Source organism: Dipodomys merriami, unplaced genomic scaffold (genome assembly GCF_024711535.1).
Source record: "Dipodomys merriami isolate MVZ:Mamm:240054 unplaced genomic scaffold, mDipMer1.0.p SCAF_1, whole genome shotgun sequence".
Taxonomy (NCBI): Eukaryota; Metazoa; Chordata; class Mammalia; order Rodentia; family Heteromyidae; genus Dipodomys; species Dipodomys merriami.
In genome coordinates, this window is record NW_027202270.1 from 22,105,110 (window position 1) to 22,128,275 (window position 23,166).

General features: G+C 39.9%; 1 protein-coding gene across 4 annotated transcripts in view; it reads left to right on the forward strand.

Moving 5' to 3' along the window:
- The first annotated feature begins 2,841 nt into the window (after positions 1 to 2,841).
- Positions 2,842 to 23,166, forward strand: part of Erbb4 (erb-b2 receptor tyrosine kinase 4) — a 1,023,136-nt gene continuing 1,002,811 nt past the window's right edge. For all 4 annotated transcript variants that reach the window (XM_070017823.1, XM_070017826.1, XM_070017822.1 and 1 more), the window contains exon 1: positions 2,842 to 3,777. In XM_070017823.1, coding sequence (XP_069873924.1) covers positions 3,696 to 3,777 — 82 coding nt within the window. In that variant the 5' untranslated portion in view covers positions 2,842 to 3,695. The remainder of the gene's footprint in view (positions 3,778 to 23,166) is intronic.

The following is a 23,166-nucleotide window of genomic DNA, read 5'->3' on the forward strand; positions in this document are numbered from 1 at the left end:
CTAATTATTAGAGTTATTCAGCTTTTATTTTCAGGTTTCAGGTAATAGCACCACAATGTAGTGAACGTATGAGGTTTTGTTATAAAGATAAAAGGGAAAGTGTAGAAATCCAGAGGTCAAACTTGGTCTCTGTCAATCCAGTTAGCATGATCTCCACACATTCATAGCAAATGTTCTCTACTATGGGATTCATTTCCATGATAATTAAGCATGGACTCAGAAATGGACAATTCTTGACTGTAAGCTGTGTCTTCTACTTTCTTATCCTTCTGGTTTGCCCACATCAAGTACTACTTACCTGCTTACATCTCTAAGTCTCACTACTACTTACCTGCCTAGCTCTAAACAATTCATGTTATAGAATGCTGGTCAACTATTGGCTAGGTCCTAATCATTGATTCAGTCACACCTATGTAAATGAGGATCAAAGTGGAATGAACAGAATTAGAAACAAATTTATGGGTGGATTGGTAAATGAACTGGTAAAAAAAAAAAAAAAACCAAGTATGGATGGTCTGGTGCAGTGCAGATTAAAACAATGGGCAAAACCAGAAAGAAAATCTCAAATACTCAGCCCAGTTAACTTTTTCCCCCATAATGGAAGTTTAAATGGACTGTTCACTCCTTCGCTTTTGCAAAACAATTGCCATCAGAATCTAGACTTTAAAAATATGGAAGGTTGAGGGGCTGGGAAGGTGGCTCAGTGGTAGAGCGCTTGCCTTGCATGCATGAGGCCCTGGGTTCGATTCCTCAGCACCACATAAGCAAAAAGAAAAAAGCTGGAAGTGGCGCTGTGGCTCAAGTGGTAGAGTGCTAGCCTTGAGCTGAAGAGCTGAGGGACAGCGCCCAGGCCCAGAGTTCAGGCCCCATGACTGGACCCAAAAAAAAAAAAAAAAATATGGAAGGTTGACTACGTTGCCCCTCCCCCACCAATAAAAGCAGGAATGTTTTTGTCACATTGTTATGGTAGGGACAGAACATAAATTTTGAACAGAAGTGGCTTTTCTGTAGGAGGAATGCCTTAGAATCACCTCAAGAAGCTGAAGAAAGACAAGGAAAGGGAATTGAGAGAGAAAGTGAATAACAAAAATAGAAGACATGAGGAGAGAGTGATATAACGATAAAATCAAAGATAATCCCAGTGTGTGTGTGTGTGTGTGTGTGTGTGTGTGTGTGTGTGTGTGTGTGTGTGTGTGTGTGTAGTTCTGCAATTGGTACCATTCTGATCAAGTCACCACCATCATTTGCTCTGGGCTTAGCTTCTCCCTGCCCTGGGCTGCTTCTGGGTAAAACAGCATGCTCAGCTTGTTTGACCTACACTGGGCCTGTTACTTGCTGTGGGTCTAAGAAAGGGAAGGCTTCCGGCCCCAGGCTTTTGCTGTTCCTATCTGTTCTCAGCTCCATGGAAATTCTTAAGGGACAGGGTTACAGATAAAAGATGTGGGAGATGGAGGGGAAGGTGTCAAATGATGATTGAGGAGGCATGGTGGTTTAGTGTTTAAGCTCCCTTGATACTTTTTATTTATATATTTGCTGCTTCTAGAGAAACAGACTAAAGAACTTGTACATAGACTGCCTTCACAACACACCAATAACCTATCACTCCCTAAAGGTTCTTGCCCCTGCTTGGAAAACACTTTCAGAAATGTAAAAGATAAGGGATGTGCAGACCAAATTGGCCCTGTCCCAGGACATTCTCCATTTAGAAAAGGTCAGAGGCCCCCTGAGCTTGCAGTGACCTGAGATTATAAACCTGTGGAGGAAGAAGCAGAAGGCGGCGTGGGAGGGGGTCTAAAGTTGTTACAGAATAAGCCTAATCACGTGAGAGCATTTATGTGACCACGTGGCCTACTTAAATCCTTTCAAACTGAACAGTTCAGGCTTCAGGCAATTTCCACAACTTCTAAAACGTGAAGCTCTATGAATACATGAGCAGGGGCTACCATTTACTTGGTAGTATTACCCTCGCTTTTTTTGTGTGTCCGTCCAGGGGTTGAGCTCAAGGCCTGGGCACTGTCCCTGGACTTTCGTGCACAAGGCTTGTGCTCTACCACTTAAGCCACAGCTCCAATTGCAGCCATTTATTTAGTTAGTTCGTTCGTTTGGGTGGTAAATTGGAGAAGAGTCTTAGGGACTTTCCTTTGACCCCCAGTTCTCAGATCTCAGTCTCCTTGAGAAGCTGTGATTATAGGCATGAGCCATAGGGTGTCAGGCTACTGTTCCCATTTCTAAAGTACTTCCTGAGTGTAAAGTTCCACCAGGTGGGAAGAAGAGGCAGGCTCCCCTTCCCCTTCCCCTTCCCCTTCCCCTTCCCCTTCCCCTTCCCCTTCCCCTTCCTCTTCCCCTTCTTCCTCCTCTCCCTCCCCTCCCCTTCCCTTCCCTCCCTTTCTCTTTCCTTTTTCTAAAATTTCTCTCAACAATATTACCTTTCCTTCTATTTCTGCAGAAAGTACCCTCTGTGGATTAGCAATGGCGAAATTATTGACTTCTTTATCCAAAAATTTTGTTCTGCATAGCATCCTTCCCGTGATCGGTCTACTCTGAGGGCCAGCTGTCCCAGGCTTCTTTCCAGGGTGGGAAAGGGAATCTCAATGTGTGGCTATCGCAGGTGAGACCTTTAAATCTAGCTTCTCACACGCCCCCCCTCCCCCACCATCCAGGGCTCGGGCTCCCTTTCCCTGACAGGTGTTTTCCCAACTCCTGAGGCTGAAGATTTTGGGGAGTGGCTGAGCCAATAAGATTTCTCTTCGGGGGAGGAGGGCGTGGCCAGTTGGGTCAGAGCAGGGGCGGGGTTTGCGCGCAGTGGCGAGCCAGCCTGGTTGCGTGGAAGGTTGTTTTACTCCCACCGCTCACCCCCTTCTCCTCCTCTCCTCTCCCCCCTTTTTTTTTTATTCCGGAGTCTTATTAATTTCTCTGTGGGGCTGCAGCTGGAGACCGCGGAGCGTTGGAAATGACGCTCGGAGCTTTAATTACCGCAGCCGCTGGACAAGTGTGAGGAAAGCTGACAGAAAAGAAAAAAAGGAGAGAGAGAAAGAGAGAGAGAGAGGAAAAAAAGGACAGGATCCGGGAGAAGCAAGCAGCTCCCTCCTTCTCCCCCTCCCCCGTCCCTCCCGATTTGGACTCGAGGTGCAAGAAAATTGAAAAAAAATAAAAAGAAAGAAGCGCTGCACACAGCCAGCTTGGGGGGAGAGGCCGGAACCCCGCCGCCTCTTTGCAATCAACTTTTTTTGGAAACCTCTTTTTTTTTCTCCTTTTTCCTTTTTTTTTTAAAATTGTTGACCAACCAGTGAGAGAGGAAAAGAGAGAGAGAGAGGGAGGCAGAGAAAGTGAGGCGGGAGCAAGCAAGCGAAGGCTCCCACGGTGGGAATAGCTGCACAGTCAGTCCAGCCCGGAGCACCGAGCGCGCCTACCTTGGAGCACTACCTCACCCTCGTGTGCACACACTCATTCAGCCCGTGGCCGGGGGCGGGCGGTCCTCGGGCTCTGGACACCGACGGGGACCGCAGAACTCAAGTCTCCCGTTTTGGGGAGCCGGTGTACCCCACCGCGCGCGTCGCGCCCGCCTCGCTCAGCGCCCCCCCTCCCCACGCGCGTCCGGCTTGGAGGCGGGGAGGGGGATTCTCCTCCGCGTGCCCGAAAGGGGATATGTCATTTGGACATGTAATTGTCAGCACGGAATCTGAGACTTGCAGAAAATGAAGCTGGCGACAGGACTGTGGGTCTGGGGGAGCCTTCTCGTGGCGGCGGGGACGGTCCAGTCCAGCGCTTCGCAGTCAGGTGGGTCGCGCGGTTCATCCTTGCGCTCCAGCTGTTGAACCTGCTGCCTCTCGGGTGGCTTGATCGCCCCTTTACCCATTCCGATGCCCTCTGGCTCCCTCCCAGGCGCCGAGAGACCACTGGAGGGGGGGGGGTCTCTGTCTTTCTATCCCAATTTACCCTTGTGTGTGTGTTGTGTTTTATTTATCGTAAAAAAAATCACACTGCGTTCCTGTCGCTTTTCATTAATTTGTATTTGTATTCACTTCTTAACCCTCCTTCCTTCTTTCTGGCGCGTTTTCTGTGAGTCTGAGCGGGATCGCTTTGGTCGCGTTAGTTTGGGACACAGGAGACCCTGATATTCTCTCTCTCTCTCTCTCTCTCTCTCTCTCTCTCTCTCTCTCTCTCTCTCTCTCTCTCTCTCTCTCTCTCTCTCTCTCTCTCTCTCTCTCTCTCTCTCTCTCTTCCTTCCCCTATGTTAGGAGAGAATCTCCCCCACCCCCCTAATCTGGGTCTTGGAGAGAAAAGAAGCGCGCACGTCCCCCGGGGTGCAGGGGGGTCCCAGGGCTGTTTCCTGGTGGGCCTCTCGGGAGCAGAAGGCTGTGGTGTCTGGAGCGCCCCGAAGCCGGGCTTTGCACCTGTAGGTGTTGCCAGCGGCCGCTCCGCTCCGGGTAGCCGGAGCTTGGCGAGGTCTCACCGCGCTCTAGCCCAGCCCAGCCCAGCGCAGCCCCGGCGGCCCGAGCCCTCGCCCGGGCCGGCGCGCCTCGGCCTGAGGCCCGCGGAACTCCGGGCCTCGTGGGCCGGCTTCCCGGAGCTCTGGCCCGGTGGACTTGAAGGGTGTTTGTTGGCTTGTCTGACCTCTTAAAAAAAAGAGAGGAAAATAAAAACAAAGGAAGATACTTATGGGGAGGAAAAAGGAAAGGTTAAATTACAAAAGGGCTTGGCACACTGGAGCTAGGAGCCCGGCCTTCCCCGTGGGGTGCTGGGTTTGGCTCGGGGAAGAGTTCTTCCTGTAGTTCAACTTGCTGTTGGCCAGAGTCCCTCTCCAACTTCTCTGTTTACCGCCCGGCCGGGCTGCGGAGCCGAGCGATCGCGCGAATCGATTGAAGCCGCGGTGGGCGCGCCGGCGGCGGCGGCTCGGGGCGCGGAGAGCTGGCGCCGCAGGTATTTGGCGAGGCGGAGGTGGAGGGGGGCGCTCACTGAACGCCCCCGTCCCACCCCGAGGGGCAGCGTGGGGGGGGGGCAGGGAGGGAGGCTCGGCGCGCCGCCGCGGCCGGTTGGGCTAGTGACAGCACCTGCACTGCCAGGGAGCTCAAAGTTTCTGGCACCGAGTTTCCTGGGACAGCGAGTGGGGCAGAAAAGACTCAGGAGAACCAGAGATGGATGGCGGCCATCGGGGCGGGGTGGGTGGGTGGGGGGCTTTGGGAGAGATTTCCGCCAGCATCCGGGACTGGGGTGGGAGTGGGGAGGGCGGGAAGGTGGGAGGCCACCGGGGAGATAAAACCTCGGGGAGGGGTGCGATCAGGAGAACTCTGGGTCCCCCCCCCAGCCCCTGAGGGTGTCCTGCTGACCTCAGCGGGGAAAATCAACGCGCGGTAGTTTGGCCCGCCCCGCCTCCACCGTCCCCCCCTCACCCCACTCCCACCCCCGCCCAGTAAATCACAAGTTGTAATCCCTGAGTCTTTCAAAATGACCTTCGGATGGCATCTGCGCTCCGGGTGTCCAGGCCCTGTGCGCCCTCCCGATCGCTCTGAAACCCTGCTTCACGCACCCACGTCCCGCGCTCCAGCCACGCAACAATCACACCGTGACGGACTCGAGATTCCTAGCAGCTTCTCAGATTCATCTTTTTTTTTCTTTCTCTCTCTCTCACCCTCTCTCCACACCCAGTCCCTTCATCTTTCCCCTCCATGGTGGATTATTATGCCCATGGACCCATTCAAAAACCGCATGCAACTGACACGCAGGCTTAGTCCAGAGGAATTTCTAGGAGGTGACCTGCTGGGGGGCTGTGTGGTTGGGTCCCTGCCGCTGGGGGACCCCGCTACGAGGGAGTTTGCAGCGATTTTTTGGTTATGAACAGTGCGGCTCCCGGTTGAGCTCTGCCGAAAAGCCCTTTTTTTAGAATTTCTGCAAGGAAATGGAATCCAAATTAGTTCTGCAGCTGTCCCCCTTTGCTCGTCTCAGGCCCACACCAGGCTGGCTCCCTTGCGCTCCTGTCTACTCCTTTCCCCGAGCGAATGATCAGACCCACAAGTGAGCCCATTTAGAGCTCCTGGATTAGCGGTGCCATTGTTGTTTCCGTGTGTGAATTCTGTACTTGAAATTCTGGGGTTGCACAAAAGCCAGCCTCCCGGGTTCCAAAACACAAAGTGATCTAGATGAAAGGTCCGCACCAAGGAAAAGCTCCCGGGTGCATCCCTGGGATAACGGCACCGCGCAGACGAAGGTGATCCCGCGGAACATGGAAATGTTCCCCTGGGGATGCTTTTCTCCAGTCTCCGCCACCGCACCTGGCAGGGGAAGTTCAGCTGTTTTTCATGGAGTGTTGTTATTTACAAAAACAAACAGAAAACAAAACAAGTTACTATCTGGAGGTGTGAGTGAGGCGCGCGCTTGTGTGTGTGTGTGTGTGTGTGTGTGTGTGTCTGAGAGAGAGAGAGAGAGAGAGAGAGAGAGAGAGAGAGAGAGAGAGAGAGAGAGAGAGAGAGAGAGAGAGAGAGAGAGAGAGAGTTCCCAAGTAAATACCTCTTGCAGGTCTCCTGGTTAGCAGTCAGTAGCAGTTTGGAGGAGTTTGTTTTGGTCCAAATGAGAAATTAAGTGCGGATAAGTAAACTAAGCTGCCAGAGGGCGACAAGATGTTGAGTGAATTGCTTTTAGATGAAACAAATTAAGGAAACGAGGGAAGACAATCTGCTTCTCGCATTATTAGACACGCTTGGAGTTCAGGGGAAAGTGGCATATTTTTGAAATGCTAATTTCATAAGAAGCAGAAGGAATGCACCTTATTTACTGCTCTATGTGAACTGAATAAAAACATAGACGGGGGCGGAGGAGGGTCTAGTGTGTAGATCTTTAGGATATTCCTTAGAAGAATTGGAAGAAGACCTTTGAAAGTACATATGTTTTCTTACTTTGGCTTAGGAAAAAAAAGATCACTTTTGGAGAATAGAATTTATATTGATTCTGAAAGATGTTAATCTCCTTTCCAGTGATTAATTTTATCTAGAAATATTATGGCCAAAGGCTTTTTGTATGGCATTGATAAAGCCTTTATTACCAAAAGAATAATGCTAAATTTCTATCTTTCCTTGTAAGGTGGAAAATTATTACTATTGTATTATTACCTTTGTATTGAAATAAAAATATGTAATGTGAAATCTTAGTATGTAGTGAATAAGTTCAGTTCCCACTTCTTTGAGGGTGGGGGAATGTAGCTCTTTTCATTTTATAGAAACACATACATCTTTCCTATGTATTTAAGATAGTATATTGTTATATCTCCAACTTTAGGTGTGTTTCTTTTTACATTGGAGAGGAAAATGTTAATGAACTTAGTTAAAATGGTAAAAGCCCTTAAATGTATCTTAAAAAAGGTATCAATCTTTGTTGCATGTGTTTACTGTAAGAACACTCATGAGTACATTGTTTCCTTTTTGTTCTTTTAATTTTGAAATTCTTACAGATACAGAAAGCTTTGTAGAAGAACATATTTTCTCCCTTAGAATACTTCTAAATAAATTAGTATGTATTAGTATAGCAGCAAATTACTTGAAAATACTCTAACTTTGTACTGTGATGAAATAGAATAACTCTAGTTCTGTCATGGTTCTTGTTGTATCCTCTTAAACTCAACTGCTTTTATTTGTTTTAATCATGCATCATAGAAAGTCAAATATCCTGGAAATCAAAACACTTAGCACTTTATATGTATTTTTCATTTAGTCATTGGAAATGTGTCTTAATTAAGAAATTACATTAGAATATTTACCAGGGCATGTATTTCATGGAAGATTTATGTATTTTTTTATTCTAACCTGAACACAGTAAGTTTACATTGGCTGATTTTTAACGTTTGCATTCATTTAATGGAAAATCATATTTCCTTCTGAAAGTAGATTCAAATATTTAGTATTCATGAGCTTTCATCCCTTTGGTTTTTAAATAGAAGTACTATTTATCATCTGTCTTACGCACTCTCTTTTCATTACTATAGATCCTTTACATCTCATTATTTATGGCGTTTTCACATGTGAATATGTGTAGGTGAATATATATTTGTGTGTATGTGTGTGTTTATATACATATATATATATATATTTCTTCTACTACTAAGTATATTCATTTTCTGTGTGTCTTTCCCAACAACCTGCCACTCAGCCACTGCAGGAATCCTCTGAGCCAGTTTCATTCTTTCTTTCTGATAAATCTGATATGGCTGGTTGGCTGAACAATTGCAAGCCATTCCATTGCTCAGATTTATTCCTGAAAGAAAATAAAACGGCATCGATCCAAGATCACAAGTACATCCTCAAAGCCCTGACTCCAAGGCCAAATCTTTCCAGAGAAGTTCTTTCTCCTCTTGCTCTCCCTCTCTCGGTGTGTCTCTCTCTCCACCTTAGTCTTTCCCCTCTTGATCAAGGAAAGAAGGTGTACTAGTGCCATTTAGCAATAGCTAGTGATACAAAGAATTGTGCTCTAAGTATAGTCGATCATTAGCAACACCTTGAGATTAATGAATGTGGAGAATGCACATTCTCCACTATTAATTGAATGAGAATGTTTTAAACATTGCTATGCCTTAAAGTGTTGTCATTTTATATTATGTCAAATTAGGTATGGAGGGGATTTACCATGTATTTTAAAAATGGCAATTCAGTTTTGGTTCTGCATTGTTCTGCTTCAGTTAGACATGTGATTTGTAAATACAACATTAATGAAACAAATGATCAAAAAGGATGTTCTTTTCAGTGCTAACTTGTTGGTACTTACCATCCATGAGTGAATCATCCATGATGAATCACTCTTTGAAAGGCTACTGCTTTATGGGGATGTTAATATTTACATTGAAATTATCTTATATATGTTCAAGTCTATAGCTGTAAAGAGTCAAGCATATTCTATTTATTTCTTTTAAAGTGACTTATTGATGATGCTATTAAGGGAGGAAATTTATCATATTACCAACTTTTCTCCAGGTTATACATTTTAGACAGGCACTATAATGCTACTATTTTGCCATATGGAACCAAATTGTATTTGTATCTAATTTTTTATTTTCTGCATTACAAATATTAGAAAGTCAGTAAAAATTGTACTAATAGAAAAGGTCTTGATATTCCATTTATTCATGCATGCATTTAAAGTGACGTTAGATCAGTTTTTCCTACAACTGTAGTTCTTCCATACAGTTTGAAGAAGACTCCAACTGCCTATCTTGTGATTAAGGGTGACACAGGGACAATTCTTCCAGGATCTTTAAAATTCTCTTCCATCTCTTTGTGAATTAGTTTGTCTGAAACACTTGGAATATATTCTCCCATTTCTTCAATGTACAGCAGTTTTCTAAATTAAAAAAATGACTCTAGCCTTATGTGATATTGAATACAACCCAGTTGCAAGTTAACTGTTTTGTGTATTCAGTTTGACACAATTCAAATGGCACATGTAATTTAAAATTTGTAAATATATATGCAAAATAAAATTATATATATGCATAATAAACTGTCCAGCAGGCCCTCTCTTTAAGAAAACAGCACTTGTGAAAAAAGAGATCTGACTCTACAAAACTTGTATCTGAAGGACATTTCTCCAAATATTACTTTTGGGAATTGTTCCACCGTCTATTTATTTATTTCATTGTATGTATGTATTTTTTCTGATATTTTTCTTTCTGACATGGTTTAGTAAATATTAGGTTTTACCTATATATTTCCATGTTTTAAGCAAAAGCTTTAAATCACTTTCTTGTCTTCATATTTGATACTTAAGCTAGGAAGGAGAGAAGAAAGGTATCTCACTTTTCTAATATAAATATAGAATGTGTAGATTTTGGGGAGCCTAATTCTAAAGCTTTTCTTTGAGCATGTAGCAATTGTTTCATAATCATTTTTAATTTTGATTGCTGGGCCTACCCTCCCATCATTTAGCACAACTGCAGGGGGCAGCAGCTTCATGAAATTTAATAGGAATGGAGCATACCTGCTCTATGGCTAGTGCAGCAGCAGACTTGCTATTCTGTGATAGTGGAAAACAGTAGTGAGATAGTTAGGACATTGTGGTCTGGTACAGTCATTTGTGTGTGGTCTTGGGTGAGACCTGTGATTTCTGGGTCTCAGTTTGCACACTCCTATCAGTAGCTAACAGTCAAACTTAAACTGTTAACACTTTAAATGTTTATAATGATTCATTTGGGTAAGGAAAAATATTTACAGTTTCTAGAGGTGGGGAGTATCCACGGGATTTTAATTATTTTTGTAAGCAGAGCTCTCTTTCCCCAGTGAAACAAATAGATTGATAAGCCAGGTGCCAGTGGCTCATGCCTGTTAATCCTAGCTAGTCAAGAGGGTGAGATCTGAGGATTTCAGTTTAAAGCCAGCCCAGCAGGAAAGTCCTTGAGACTCTTGTCTCCAATTAAACACCAAGAATCCTGAACAAAAACACTAAAGAACATTCAGGGCTTGAGTTCAAACCTCAGTACCTGCATACACACACACACACACACACACACACACACACACACACACACACACACACACACACACACACACACACACACACACACACACACACACACACACACACACACACACACACAAACAAACAAAAACAAAAAAACTACTACAACAGAATTTTTACCTATTGCTTTTCTTAAAGTTGCAGTGAGAAGCCATCTTTGGGACCTTGGCCCTACTGACTTTTTATCTACTGTGCTTTCTGCTCTGCACTGGCTTCATGGAAATCTAAGGCTGGACTGTCTGATTTAGTCCAGTCCTCCAATTTTTATATGGGGAAATTAGAAGAGTCAGGTAACAACAGTTAGTGGCTACTCTGATACAGCTATTATTTTCTACAAAATAGATAGATGGAAGTACTAGAAAAGTCATAGACATTTTTTAAGAAGAATAAATATAACACTTTCTTGTTTTGAAAGAGAATTCCAAAAATTACTATGAAGTAGATTGGTTCCACAGAACTACTTGTCATACTGTGTAGTTCTTTTCAAGGGGAATACTGTGGATGATCATTTTCATTTTTACATATTTATATATATTTATGGAATAAACTCTGATTGAATATATAACTTAAAATGCACAAAGAAATTAAGATACACACACTAAACTTAAGATACACTAAAGCAATTAAGCTCATTAAGACAGTTCTGTAAGAGGATCTGTTTATCTGTGAGGCCCATGATGGACATAGAATATTGTCTCCAAAAGTCACATGAGGGCAGTCCATGTTTTATTTGTATAAAAGGATTTCTAAGAGTTTCTTTTGTCTTGGATTTTATGAAGACAGTGATAAAAATTATAGGATATGACTATATGTTTAAATCAAAAATGGCTATTTCTCTAATTCATGAGAACCTATATGCATACCTAAATTAAATATATTGAAAGGATAAATGATGAGTTCCTCAATACTAGTCAGGTGATGGATATTCTAATCCAGAACTCTCAGGGAATACTTCAACGTTGTCCAGACTTGTCATTGAACCCAAGGCTCTTTTACATTTCTACGGTGTTTAACAGACCCTCTTACTTCTTCAGGTCTCTACTAAAACATAATCGTATCCTTTGAACACGAACATAACAGTATTTTGAATTTTAAGACTTTATGAGTTTATTTTGGTGGCACATTTACCTCCCCCGATTTGGCTTTTGAAAGATTCTGCCTCTGGGCTTTGTGACTTCAAGACTGTTGATCTAACCTTAACTCTGCCTGGTCATGGCTGAGTACTCAACAACACTTTAGTGTTCTTGAGCAAGATCAGCATTCTCATGAGTCCTACTCATAGAAGAAAACTTGAAAATTGTTTTGACAGGAAGAGTCACTTCCTGTTAGAAATTATGGAGCCAGCAAGCCTCCCCACCCCCAAGAAAGGATTCCCATAGACACCCTGGAACTTCCTGAGCAACATCATTAAAACGCCTTTGAGGAGTAGTTCAGGATCATTACTCTTAATCACATTATCTCCAAAATTGTGTGGGCTACTGAAGCATAGTAATACCAAAAAGAATATGCAAGACTCAGTTTCTGAATCCAGAGAGTTAAACCAATAGAAATCGAGAATGTGTGCATGCATGCACATACATATGTATGTGCTTTTCTAGTTATGAATTAGCCCATCTGTGGTTTTGAATCTGAGTTTAGAAGTGTTTAAGGAGCAGAAAAAGAAAGGGAATGATACAATAATCACTCATTTGTTTTCTACGAAGATCAGATCTGTAGACAATCACTTTCACCTATAAATCTTTACTATTTTTCTGACCTTTGCTTGGGTCTGTTCCCATATGGGTCTGGTATAAGTAGATAGCCAAGTGTTGAGCCCTTAGGATATAATGGGGATCATAAACTTGCCTTCAGAAAATAAATCTGTCAGTCTTTTGTCTTCTCCTAAGGGTATCTCATAGCTAGTCGAATGGCAACGGCTTCTCCAAGTTCTGTGATTCTCTGGCCTGTAGCTTGAGCAATAACTTGTACAGTCTTCATTGTAGAATGGTCCCCATCAGTAGCCAGGAACGCCTGCCTAATAGAGGTCAGGGATGCGAATGACTATTTTGCTCTAGGCAAACTCTTCTTTTACCAAAAATCTTCCTTTGTCATTATTTGCTTTTCTTCCCTGTAGGCTTAAAGAATATGAGAATATGAGTTTCTTTCTATAGGGACCTATGAAAACCAAATAAAAATAAAATCAAATAATATTTCTTTCAGACACTTTCATATTTTTTTTTATCAGGTCCTGGGTCACTAATTGTCTACAATGACACCAATTAAACAAATTTAGTTAGTATACTCCTGATGAGTTTCTTTTAAAAATGAAACCGGGCTGGGAAGGTGGCTCAGTGGTAGAGTGCTTAGCCTTGCATGCGTGAGGCCCTGGGTTAGATTCCTCAGCACCACATAAGCAAAAAGAAAAAAGCAGGAAGTGGCGCTGTGGCTCAAGTGGTAGAGCGCTAGCCTTGAGCTGAAGAGCTGAGGGACAGTGCCCAGGCCCAGAGTTCAGGCCCCACAACCGGACCCCGAAAAAGAAAAATGAAATCATCTATTCACTGAAAATGTCATTGTAGTAACAAAGAAAGGGCTTCTTCACATTTTCTTGTTTACTGTCCTACAACCTCTAAAATCTTCCACTTAAAATTTAATGTGTACTGTTTTAGGTTCTATTCTGAAAGACAGTGAATCCTGATTGTAAAGTTTAAAGCCTGCTAAAAATCATCTCCATTTTAATCCTACCTTAGTTTTTTTTTATAGTTCTTTTTTTTTAATTGTAAAAATACTGTGCAGAGGGGTTACAATTACATGAACAAGGTAATGAGTACATTTCCTATCGAGCAATGTTGCCTCCTCCTTTGTTTTTCCCCTACCATCCCTTCCCTCCCACCTTCATGTGTTCTTCCCAAGAACCAGGCTGCTTCTTGAGTTTTCATGACCAACACATGTCCATTGTCTTGACTTTTGCCGAGTCTTTTTCCATGTAATTTATGGCTTCTTTCTTCCTCTGCCAGACATTGAACTCTTTAAGTTCATTACATCTTTTTTCAATTGACCACCTGAGTCCATAAGCCTTACCAACATCCCTTGCCTTATTTAATCTACATGATTGTATAATTTTCACTTTTTAAGTACAAGAGGCTTGGTCTCCTGTGGAGGCTAATGTGCTGCCAAATACATAGTAAGCACTTCAGAAGTACATTTTTAATGAAAGAATAACAACAGTTTTAAGCTAATTCATAGATGGTTATTATTTGTAATTAAACCATAGAGTGCACAAAGTAAGCTGTTTTAAAAACATAATTATAGAATTTTTAATAATAGATATTTGCCATATTTGCCCTGGGAATTTCTGTGGTTGCTTTTTTGAATATCCTAGGTTATTTCTACAAATGGAGTGTTTCCAAGACTGTATCATTTGGCTCCCTGCCCATTTTTAGAGTCTGCTCATAATATGGGACAATATATTTCTGTCAGTTTTATTTTTGGTAAGTTCAATGAATGTGAATGCTCTTCTTAAGTGTGTAACTTTTATAAGCCACCATTTTATGTTACATGGACATTATATTGACAATTCTTATCTCATGCTTTTAAATTAGGCAATTTAAAAAATAAGTGTTTATTGACTCTTAGCCAGGACCATGTGAGGAACTAATGAGGAGGAGATATAAGAAAATCACATCAACTTCCCTTTCCTTCTAATGCATTGAGAAGACTAATAAAATGCAAAGTAAAATATTAGGTGATTTTGCAAATGCTTGGGAGGAATATTTGGTTTCAGAGAACTGTTAATATTTCATGAAAAAAAAAAGAATTCCAGACTGAGTGTAGCATTTTCTATTTCTAGATATATGTGATAGCGTTGTCATAACTAAGATTTCTCAGTATTTTAAAATAGACAAGCCGACATATGTATGCCATTTTAAAAGGATCCTATAAAGAAAATACTTTCAGGATAACAGTGAAGGAATGATGGGCATCTGCCCAGGTGCTCTTTTAGACAATTCACTCTGTAGTCTGAGTTTTGGTGTGATGTCTATAAGTATTTACATTGTCAGCTATTACCAGGCAAGACATATTCATCTTGACTTTTTTCCCCTCAACTTAGCAGATGCAAAGAAATTGTCTGTGTTTCTATACCCTGAGGGTGCACTAATTGTGCTTTAAATTATAGTAGCTTGAAAGAGTTAATGTATGTTTCCAAACTGTATGCAAAATAGTCTATGGATGAAAGAACTGAACATGAGGGCATTAACACTCTGTCTGAGGTTTGCTTAGAGATTTCTTTATCTTTTTTCCTCTTAAGAATCCATGAGAAGAAAAGTCGGATGAGACACTATTGTGCCTACTCTGTAGATGAAGAGATAGAAATATAAAGTGGTATGGAAGGGTACAGAGTGGGGTGAGAGTCTGGGAGCCAGGTGCTCTGTTTTCTGCTTTTCAACCTCCTATATGAAGCCTACCAACAGCATGGCTTCTCTGTATCACTTGACCGTTATGGGAGATAGTGATGCTTGACACGCCACACCTTCTTCCTTCAGGTCAGAAATTCATTTTGTTTTCCTCATTACCAAAGGAAGACATTTGTCTGATAAAACTATTGGTGAAGAACTCCCGCTTCAAGTAACACTGCTATTATATTGTATCCTCTATGATTCTTTCTTCGCACTGCATAGATTAAGAAAACCATCACCTAATCCTGGTATTCTCAAGAAAACTTTGAAGCAGTGGCATAGCAAAACTTGTGGAAAGCTCTTTATAAACAATGTAGGAATGGAAATACAACAGGTGCAAGGTCTTGCAAGCATTCATGTATGCTAGGGTCTCTGAGGCAAAAGGCTTTCAAAAGAGAACTTTCTAGTTAATCTGGATATGTTTAAAAATTATGAATTTGAGGAAGTAATTTTTAATAAAGTGTGAGTGGTGAGGGTTGTCATATAATTTCTTTTTGATTTTCCCCCCTACTGTATGTAATTGGTGCCCATTAGTAATATAGAAGAGCACATGGCTTCAAGAAGAAAATTATTATGTGAGATAAAAGTACACTGTAAAATGCCTTAGTATATCTCTGGATAAAATAATGTGATAACTTTCAGAATATTTTATTTCTAAAAGTGAACATGTCATCTAGATACGTACTTATGACATACTATTTAAAAATGGGTCATGTTACATTTTTTTGGTATAGTCATATAGTTTTCAATGGTTGGAAGTAATTTAAAGGAATTTTGCCCATTCTTATATATGAGTTATATTATTAAGGTTATTTCCTTAAAATGGAGCTCATTGGACTTTTAATCATTTGTTATTTAGCATGGATAAAAGTCTATCTTTAACTTCTACCCTCTGGCTAAGTTGAATGTGACCATATTAGCTACAACTAACATTATTATCAGTGAGGAATGTACCAATGCATCTAAATTAAAACCAGAAGTCATAGAGCACAGATCTCTGGTGATATTTTTAACGATTAGCACATTTTAGCAACAATAAAAATGGATTACTATTTCAAGTCATGCTTTAGCAGTGTAAAAATATCAGTTAAATAGTTAATATTTCCCAGTTGTTAACCTCATATTTAGTAGCCCATTGTCCCTTGTAATATATCAAAATCTCTAAAAATATAGTTGGAATTAATGAAAAATGAAGGGGTTGTTATTCTGATATACATTTTTCTCTGGCTTTTTTTCTGTTCTTTCTTTTAAAGGCAGAATGAAAACTGAACATCTAAAATGTTTTGAGATAAGTGAAATAGACAAAAAACATTCCATGCAATTGTTGGTTCAGGAGGCATTCAGTATTTTTGCTGAGCTTACTCAATTGCTGCTGGCCAGAATTAGCACACCATGAGCCAGAGAAAGAGATAAGAGACACAGAATGGCACCCAGCTAGTTTTGTTTAGCAAATTTAGAGATGAGATTTCACTCCCACATACGGACTCAGTGACTCTTTGAAAGCTTACAGATGAAGTTTTTCTCTCACGGTTTAACAGCTTTCACTCAATATTTATGGGCTATATAAAAATAAATTTCTCTAAGTACCACATTTCTCACTGTCAGGATGAGCACTGTGGAGGTAGATTTATTAATGAGAGAGAGAAAAAGGGAAAAACAAAACCATTTCAGTTGTTCCAGATCTGGAGAAAATAAAGTATGTCAACACATCAAAAATATCTTTGTTTCCAGGGTATAAATAAATAGTGGGATTTTAGTATTCAAAGATTTTTTTTTTACTTACTTGTGAGTGAGTCAGAAATCCTATTAATTCATGTTAATGTTGTGATTTGAAGCTGGTAGATGGTTAGACACTTATTTTCAAACTAGTCATTCACCTGACACAGGAGCTAACAGGATGTAATCTTCCATGATTATTAGGAAACTGCTTAGAAAATAACAAACAAAACCACAAGACCCTTGTCTTTGGAAATAAGTGCAGTCATCCAAAGAATGAACTTTCGTGAAATTTCTAAGTGAGGCTAACTTGTGGGGAAATGATCACCAGTCCAAAAAATGTAACTCTTGATGAAAATGTGATATTGGGAATAGCTCAAGAGATGTCCCTAACAGTCTTTTAGCACAATGAATTGTAGAGTACCCAAAGCATTGAAATGTTATTTGTATGTCTTCAAGACCTTTGTAATGGCTGAAGACTATCATCTTTACAATCAAGCTTACTGTTGAGAATAATTCTCATATTCATGAACTGTGCATCTCATCATTTTGCCAGTGGTTATTTCAAGGTTAATTTTTTTCCCAGAGAGCTTCTCCCTTGATTAAGGTCTATAGTAATTGTGTATGTGCTGATATAGCACATGAAGGTTTCAAACTTGAAGACATCTTTAATTTTATACTCAGTCAAGATCAAACACTTCCCAATAATTCCTACTGAAATTCCTGAAAACTAATTTTGCTGCTTATTTTTTATTTCTAGAAATATGGAGAATTTTGTTTCAAAATCCATGTGTAAGAGTATAATGAACAAAGAATATACCATTACTGGGACATATGTTTATAGATTGTTAAAGTATTGAAATATATTTTCATTTACTTACATTTTCCCATTTCCCTTCTTGGTAACTTTTACCTTAGACATACCTCAAACAACTAAAGATTATATTGTCACATTAATGAGCCTCAAGATCATTCTTCTGGCATGTACTATAATCTGCTCTGATGTACCTTTTCCATAATAGTCATTAAATATTTTTGTATATCTATACCCATTAAAGTTTTTAACCATACATATGTTAAATTCATAGGAATGTGGATAATATAACACAATTAAGTATTATTTGGAAGAATGCAGATATCTGGTTAACTGCATCACAGCACAGATTCTTATTTAGTATGACTTGAATTTATAAAGGGAATGGCTCAGACAGGATAAACATGAGGTTGCTAGGTCAGAGACTGAAAAATCACACAAGTGAGGTCCAAACCGGAAGTCCCAAATAAGGTAGACACTAAATATTTACTTGATAGTGAGGATGGGTGTTGACATGTACTTTGCATCTATAAATAGGGCCACTAAATGATCACAATAGTGTGTATTTGTGAAGAGTCTCATATCTGGGATAAGAATCATACTGTGTCCCCATTAATCAGAATAAACTGTTATCTGACAATGTATTGACTGTCATGGGTGTTTATTAGATACGGAGTCTTGCTTGAGGAAAATACACCTCGTCTTTTCATTCATGGCCGATAAATCAAACAACCCAACCCCAAGTTTTGTCTTACGAAATTAAAATGTAATATTGTAATTGAAGTAAATATCAGCTTGATTATGATGCTTTGTCTAATTTAAATTTGGATATGTAGCTTTTAAAAACATTCTCTATTATAGCAGAATGATGACACACTATTTCCTTTGAAAAAATGATTAAAGAACTAAGAAAAAGCTAGGCCTGAAGAAGAGGAGACTTGGGAAGAGGCATGCATGATAACTGTCTTTAGTAGTTGAAGGGCCAGTTACATATAAAAGGGATTAACACTGTTCTCTGTAGCCTTGGAGAACAGAAACATTCACAGCTGTGTGAAATAGTAAGGCATCAGATTTCAGTTGAACACCATCCAGGAGATTCTCCTAGCTACAGCTTCCCAGAGCTGGACTGGCCTGTCCCTGGAGGTAGTGAGTTCTTTTGTGTGTGGGGTGGTACATCTTGGCCTAACCTCTTCAATGACCATAAGGCATGGCCAGGCAGCTGAGGGACAACTGGTCGGCAGTGTTGGGAATGGAGATTGGATTCCATGATTTCTGAGGATTTGTCACAAGCATACCATGCCCAAATAGAGGTCAAACACAAATTGTGTGTCTTTATGGATTCGTTCCCCACCCATTTGTGTTTGACCACCCTGCCTTCTTTGCACAGACTGGTGGATTTGTAAATTCTTTTCAAAAGCTTTGTTTCCTTAAGTATTAGATATTTCCCCCTTCTCATGTTAGACATTCTTAACAACTCATAGTGTGGAAATTAAATAATTCAGATTAGAAATTTTGCTGATGCAAGCTTGGAATATATAAATTTTGTCTACCTGGGTTTATGTCAGCAGATATCATAAGATTAAATGTGACTAAACAAAAAGTGGAAATATGTAGACAGGCATGTTATGTAAACTTTCTACCACTTGAGTCTCAACCCCAAGACCTAAATATCAGTATGTTTTTGTGTGTTGAAAACAAACTAAAATCCCCAAGGGGTAGTCTAGCAACATAGATGAAAGCATTACTTGTTTTAGGCATTCACTAGTTTTTGATGCTCATAAAAATTCTTACCTGTGCATACCAAACTTGGAAAGATGAACAAAAATGATCACTGCTTTATCATCACATTATCATTTTAAGATATTAATAACACCTCAAGCATAGTCACCATTTCAGTTCCTTTTTAAAATTGATAATGTAAAGTAAAATAGTACAGAATCCAGGTAGAGTATAGGGACTTGAGGATTAAAGAATCCAGTTTGAAAGCATTTATCTTCACATTTTATTAGCATCAGTTAGTTGTACAGAGGGTTTCATTTGGATATATCCATATATTCATGCAATGGAGCTTAATCAGACTTACCCTTTCTGCCACTCTCCCTCATTTTCCCGCTTCCCAAATCAATCTCAATAAGCTCCATGATTGGATTTTCATATGTGCACATAAAGTATTTTGATCATTTTCACCTTCTCCATTCACCTACTCCTCTCCTACTATACCCTAGACATACCTGCTTTGTATTCTTGTCATTCATTTTTGTGTGAGTGGTTATATTAATTGTTCAAAGGGGTTTTGCCATGGTATTTTAGACATGTATATATTATATTTTAATCAAATAGACTTCCTTGGTTGCTCTCACTCTCTCCATTCTCCCCACCCTCTATTATCCAACAGCTTTTGGTGACTTTCCCTATGTCATCTTTATGAAGAGACACAATGTCTCATTTTTGGATTTAATATTTAATCTTTTTAAGCCTCAATTTTATAATTGAAACTTAAAAAGGATTTTTATCATCCGCTGCAATGTTATAAAATTAGGCAATATTGTACAAGTAAAAATAGGATCAGATGATCAACATTCATTCACCACCTTAGTGATATAGCAACATTGATCTATATATTCATTGATATATATCAGCATGTATTGATACATGTGTATATTCATGGTATAATAAAAAAAAAAGATAGAGCTAGATGGGGTGGCTCATTACTATAATCCCATCACTAAGGAGGCTGAGGCTGGAGGATCAAGAGTTCAACGCCAGCCTAGGTTACATAATGAGAAACCGGTCTTAAAAATGGTTAAATATGGGGCTGGGAAGGTGGCTCAGTGGTAGAGCGTTTGCCTTGCATGCCTGAGGCCCTGGGTTCTATTCTCAGCACCACATAAGCAAAAAGAAAAAAGCCGGAAGTGGCACTGTGGCTCAAGTGGTAGAGCGCTAGTCTTGAGCTGAGGAGCTGAGGGACAGCGCCCAGGCCCAGAAGACAGCGCCCAGGCCCAGAGTCCAAGCCCCACCACCGGACCAAAAAAAAAAAAAAAAGGTTAAATAAATACATTTATAAAAGGACATCACACATTTAAAGTGACAAAATATTAAACATGAGTACATAGACTTTCCCTTTCTCATGTTTTGAACCTGTGTTTCTGTGACTTTTGTTTATGAACAGGAGATAGGAAAATTGTTTACAAAAGAATTTCATACCTGTACTGGAGTCAAAACTCTCAGGAGTCTACTGGGGGAAAATTTTTGCTTCCCTCCTAGGGATAGTTTTCTCAAATGATATTTTTCTGTTATATTCTGTTTTTATAGGTTGGATATTTTTTTCAAAAAAAGGAAGCTCAGTGAGATAGTCCTGTTCGTAAGATTTATGTTTACCTGGCAAACTCGAATCCTCTGTCCTTTCATCCTTATTGTTTCTTAACGTGCCTTCAAGAGAAGAAAGGATTTTAATAAAATTCATGAGGTAACTTTTTATGTTATATTTTATAGGCATTTAAACTTTTCAAGATAGGGCACAACTCATATAATATATGATTGAATGTATTTTTGGAAAAAGTTTCTGCATGCTGGAGCTGAACTTATTTTTGGAAACATCCCGACATGCTGGAGAGAAACGTAAAATTGATATACAAACACTGAACAGATTTTGCCACATAGAAGGCTATGAATTGTGTGATGACTGTTTCTTCTATGTTGTGATATGCCAGTAGTATCTGCTTCCTGATTTATATTGTTGTATGTAAAGCCTTCTGTGTTCAGAAGAAATAAAAGACATTATGAATAGGAAGGGAAATTATGGTTCTTCTAACGTTGACTTTCTTCACAAAATCTCCAAAGTCCTTATAGTTCAGGAGGGAAAAATGCTTATTTTTATCAACACGAGTGTGCTGTAGATTGACAATTTGGCAACAAAAATGGAAGAATGAATTATTAGGAGCAAGATTTAGGATACTATCTTGAGACCTATAAGTAAGTAAGGATTCTGTACTCAAGCCCTGACAGTTTTCATGGTCAGGTGGGGTTCAGAACCGTGAGGCTATGGAGATGTATGATTAGATTTCCATCAGTTCTCAACCACACCAGGAGTCAAACTCGTATCACATATGCTTTTAAATGTACATATAAGCATAGTAACTTAACAACATGATTGTCCCCTGCAAATAACGTGTTAAAATTTAAATTTCCTTTAGTTTTGACACTGGGATCAAAGATTCAGGTAGCTTCAACAATACTTTTTATTTAGATGCAGACCTAAAGCATCACTTTCACTGGCCTTCTTGCATAGATTTTCTTATTAATCATTATTGTTATTTATGATTATGATACTTTGTTTAGCCAATGAGTAATTAAAAATTTAGAAAACAAAATATTGACTAATTTTTATGTGTGTATATGCTGGTCCTGGTCCGGGTGCTCGAACTCAGAGTCTGGGCAATGGGTCTGAACTTTTGTGCTGAAAGTTAGTGATCTACCATTTGAACCACAGCCTCCACTTCTGGAATTTTTTTTTTTTTCTGGTTAACTAGTGATAAAAGTTTCATAGAGTTTCTTGCCCAGACTGGCTTAGAACCACAATCCTCAGATCTCAGTCTCCTGAGACGCCAGCCCCTAGCTGTTAATTATTTATTTATGTGTAAAATATGTTGGAAGATAATCTAATTAGACTGTCCTGATTATTTCAAGTGAAAATAATCACGAGTGGAATGGACTTCCTGAGTGCATTCCGTAAATGACAATGCTTAATGATTATGACGTGTGTGTAATTTACCAGGTACTTGCTAAGGTACTTTATATTATTCCTATCATGGAGTTGCTGAGATAAAAGACATGAGAGCAATTGACATTCAAGGTTTGATTTTAAGGAAGACAAAAGGATGAATATTAAAAAGATAAACTAGACTGCTGGAGATGAAATTGTCACCACTTGACATTCCGCCTTTCTGTTCTCTCACTTGATGTTGACTTTTGTTTTAGATTTCATTGTCCTCTACACTTGAGCAGTTCTAACCACCTCTGTGAGTCAAGAACTACCTCATTCTGCTCCTGTAAGGCAGTGTTCAACTTTCACTGTCAGTTCATATTCTACTTAGTAACTAGTCTAGAGAGTTCTTTCATATTATCTGTATTGCTGTTTCGGTGCTAATTTTCTTTTCCTTATTCAAAAATACATCTTTGTATTTTTAAGTACCTTGGTATCTGTTTAGGGTTTCCCTGTGTTTATGAACCTGCCAGCTAATAGGCAAAACTGCTTTCTTCTTTTCTACTGATATATTTGAAAAAGTTGGCCATGATTCTAATGGAGGTACAGTAACCAGCGTTCTGGATCTTAAACTTTTATTTCCTATGAGGAGAGGATTCTGTTCAACCTGATGGTAGCTTGGTCATGTGTCTCACAGCATGGAAACCAAAGGCAGGAATTACCAGATCTGTAATGTCACTGGGTTTGTATCTAAAGGTTTGTATCTAATGCGAAACTAAAACAGAAAGGTCTTTGCACTTTGGCAAAGTTAATTCCGTTTTAAATGTATTGCTAATTTAATAAGGTTTTATGCTATCAAGCAAAAACTTCCTGTTTCAATTCCCAGAGTAGGATTTTTGAAGTTGTCAACTTTAACAGTTTTAAAGCTTTATAGTCTTTCTAATTTTGGTGTTTGTGTTCCAATTTAGTTTTTACGAATATTCTAAAGTGAATTGACCATGGAAATA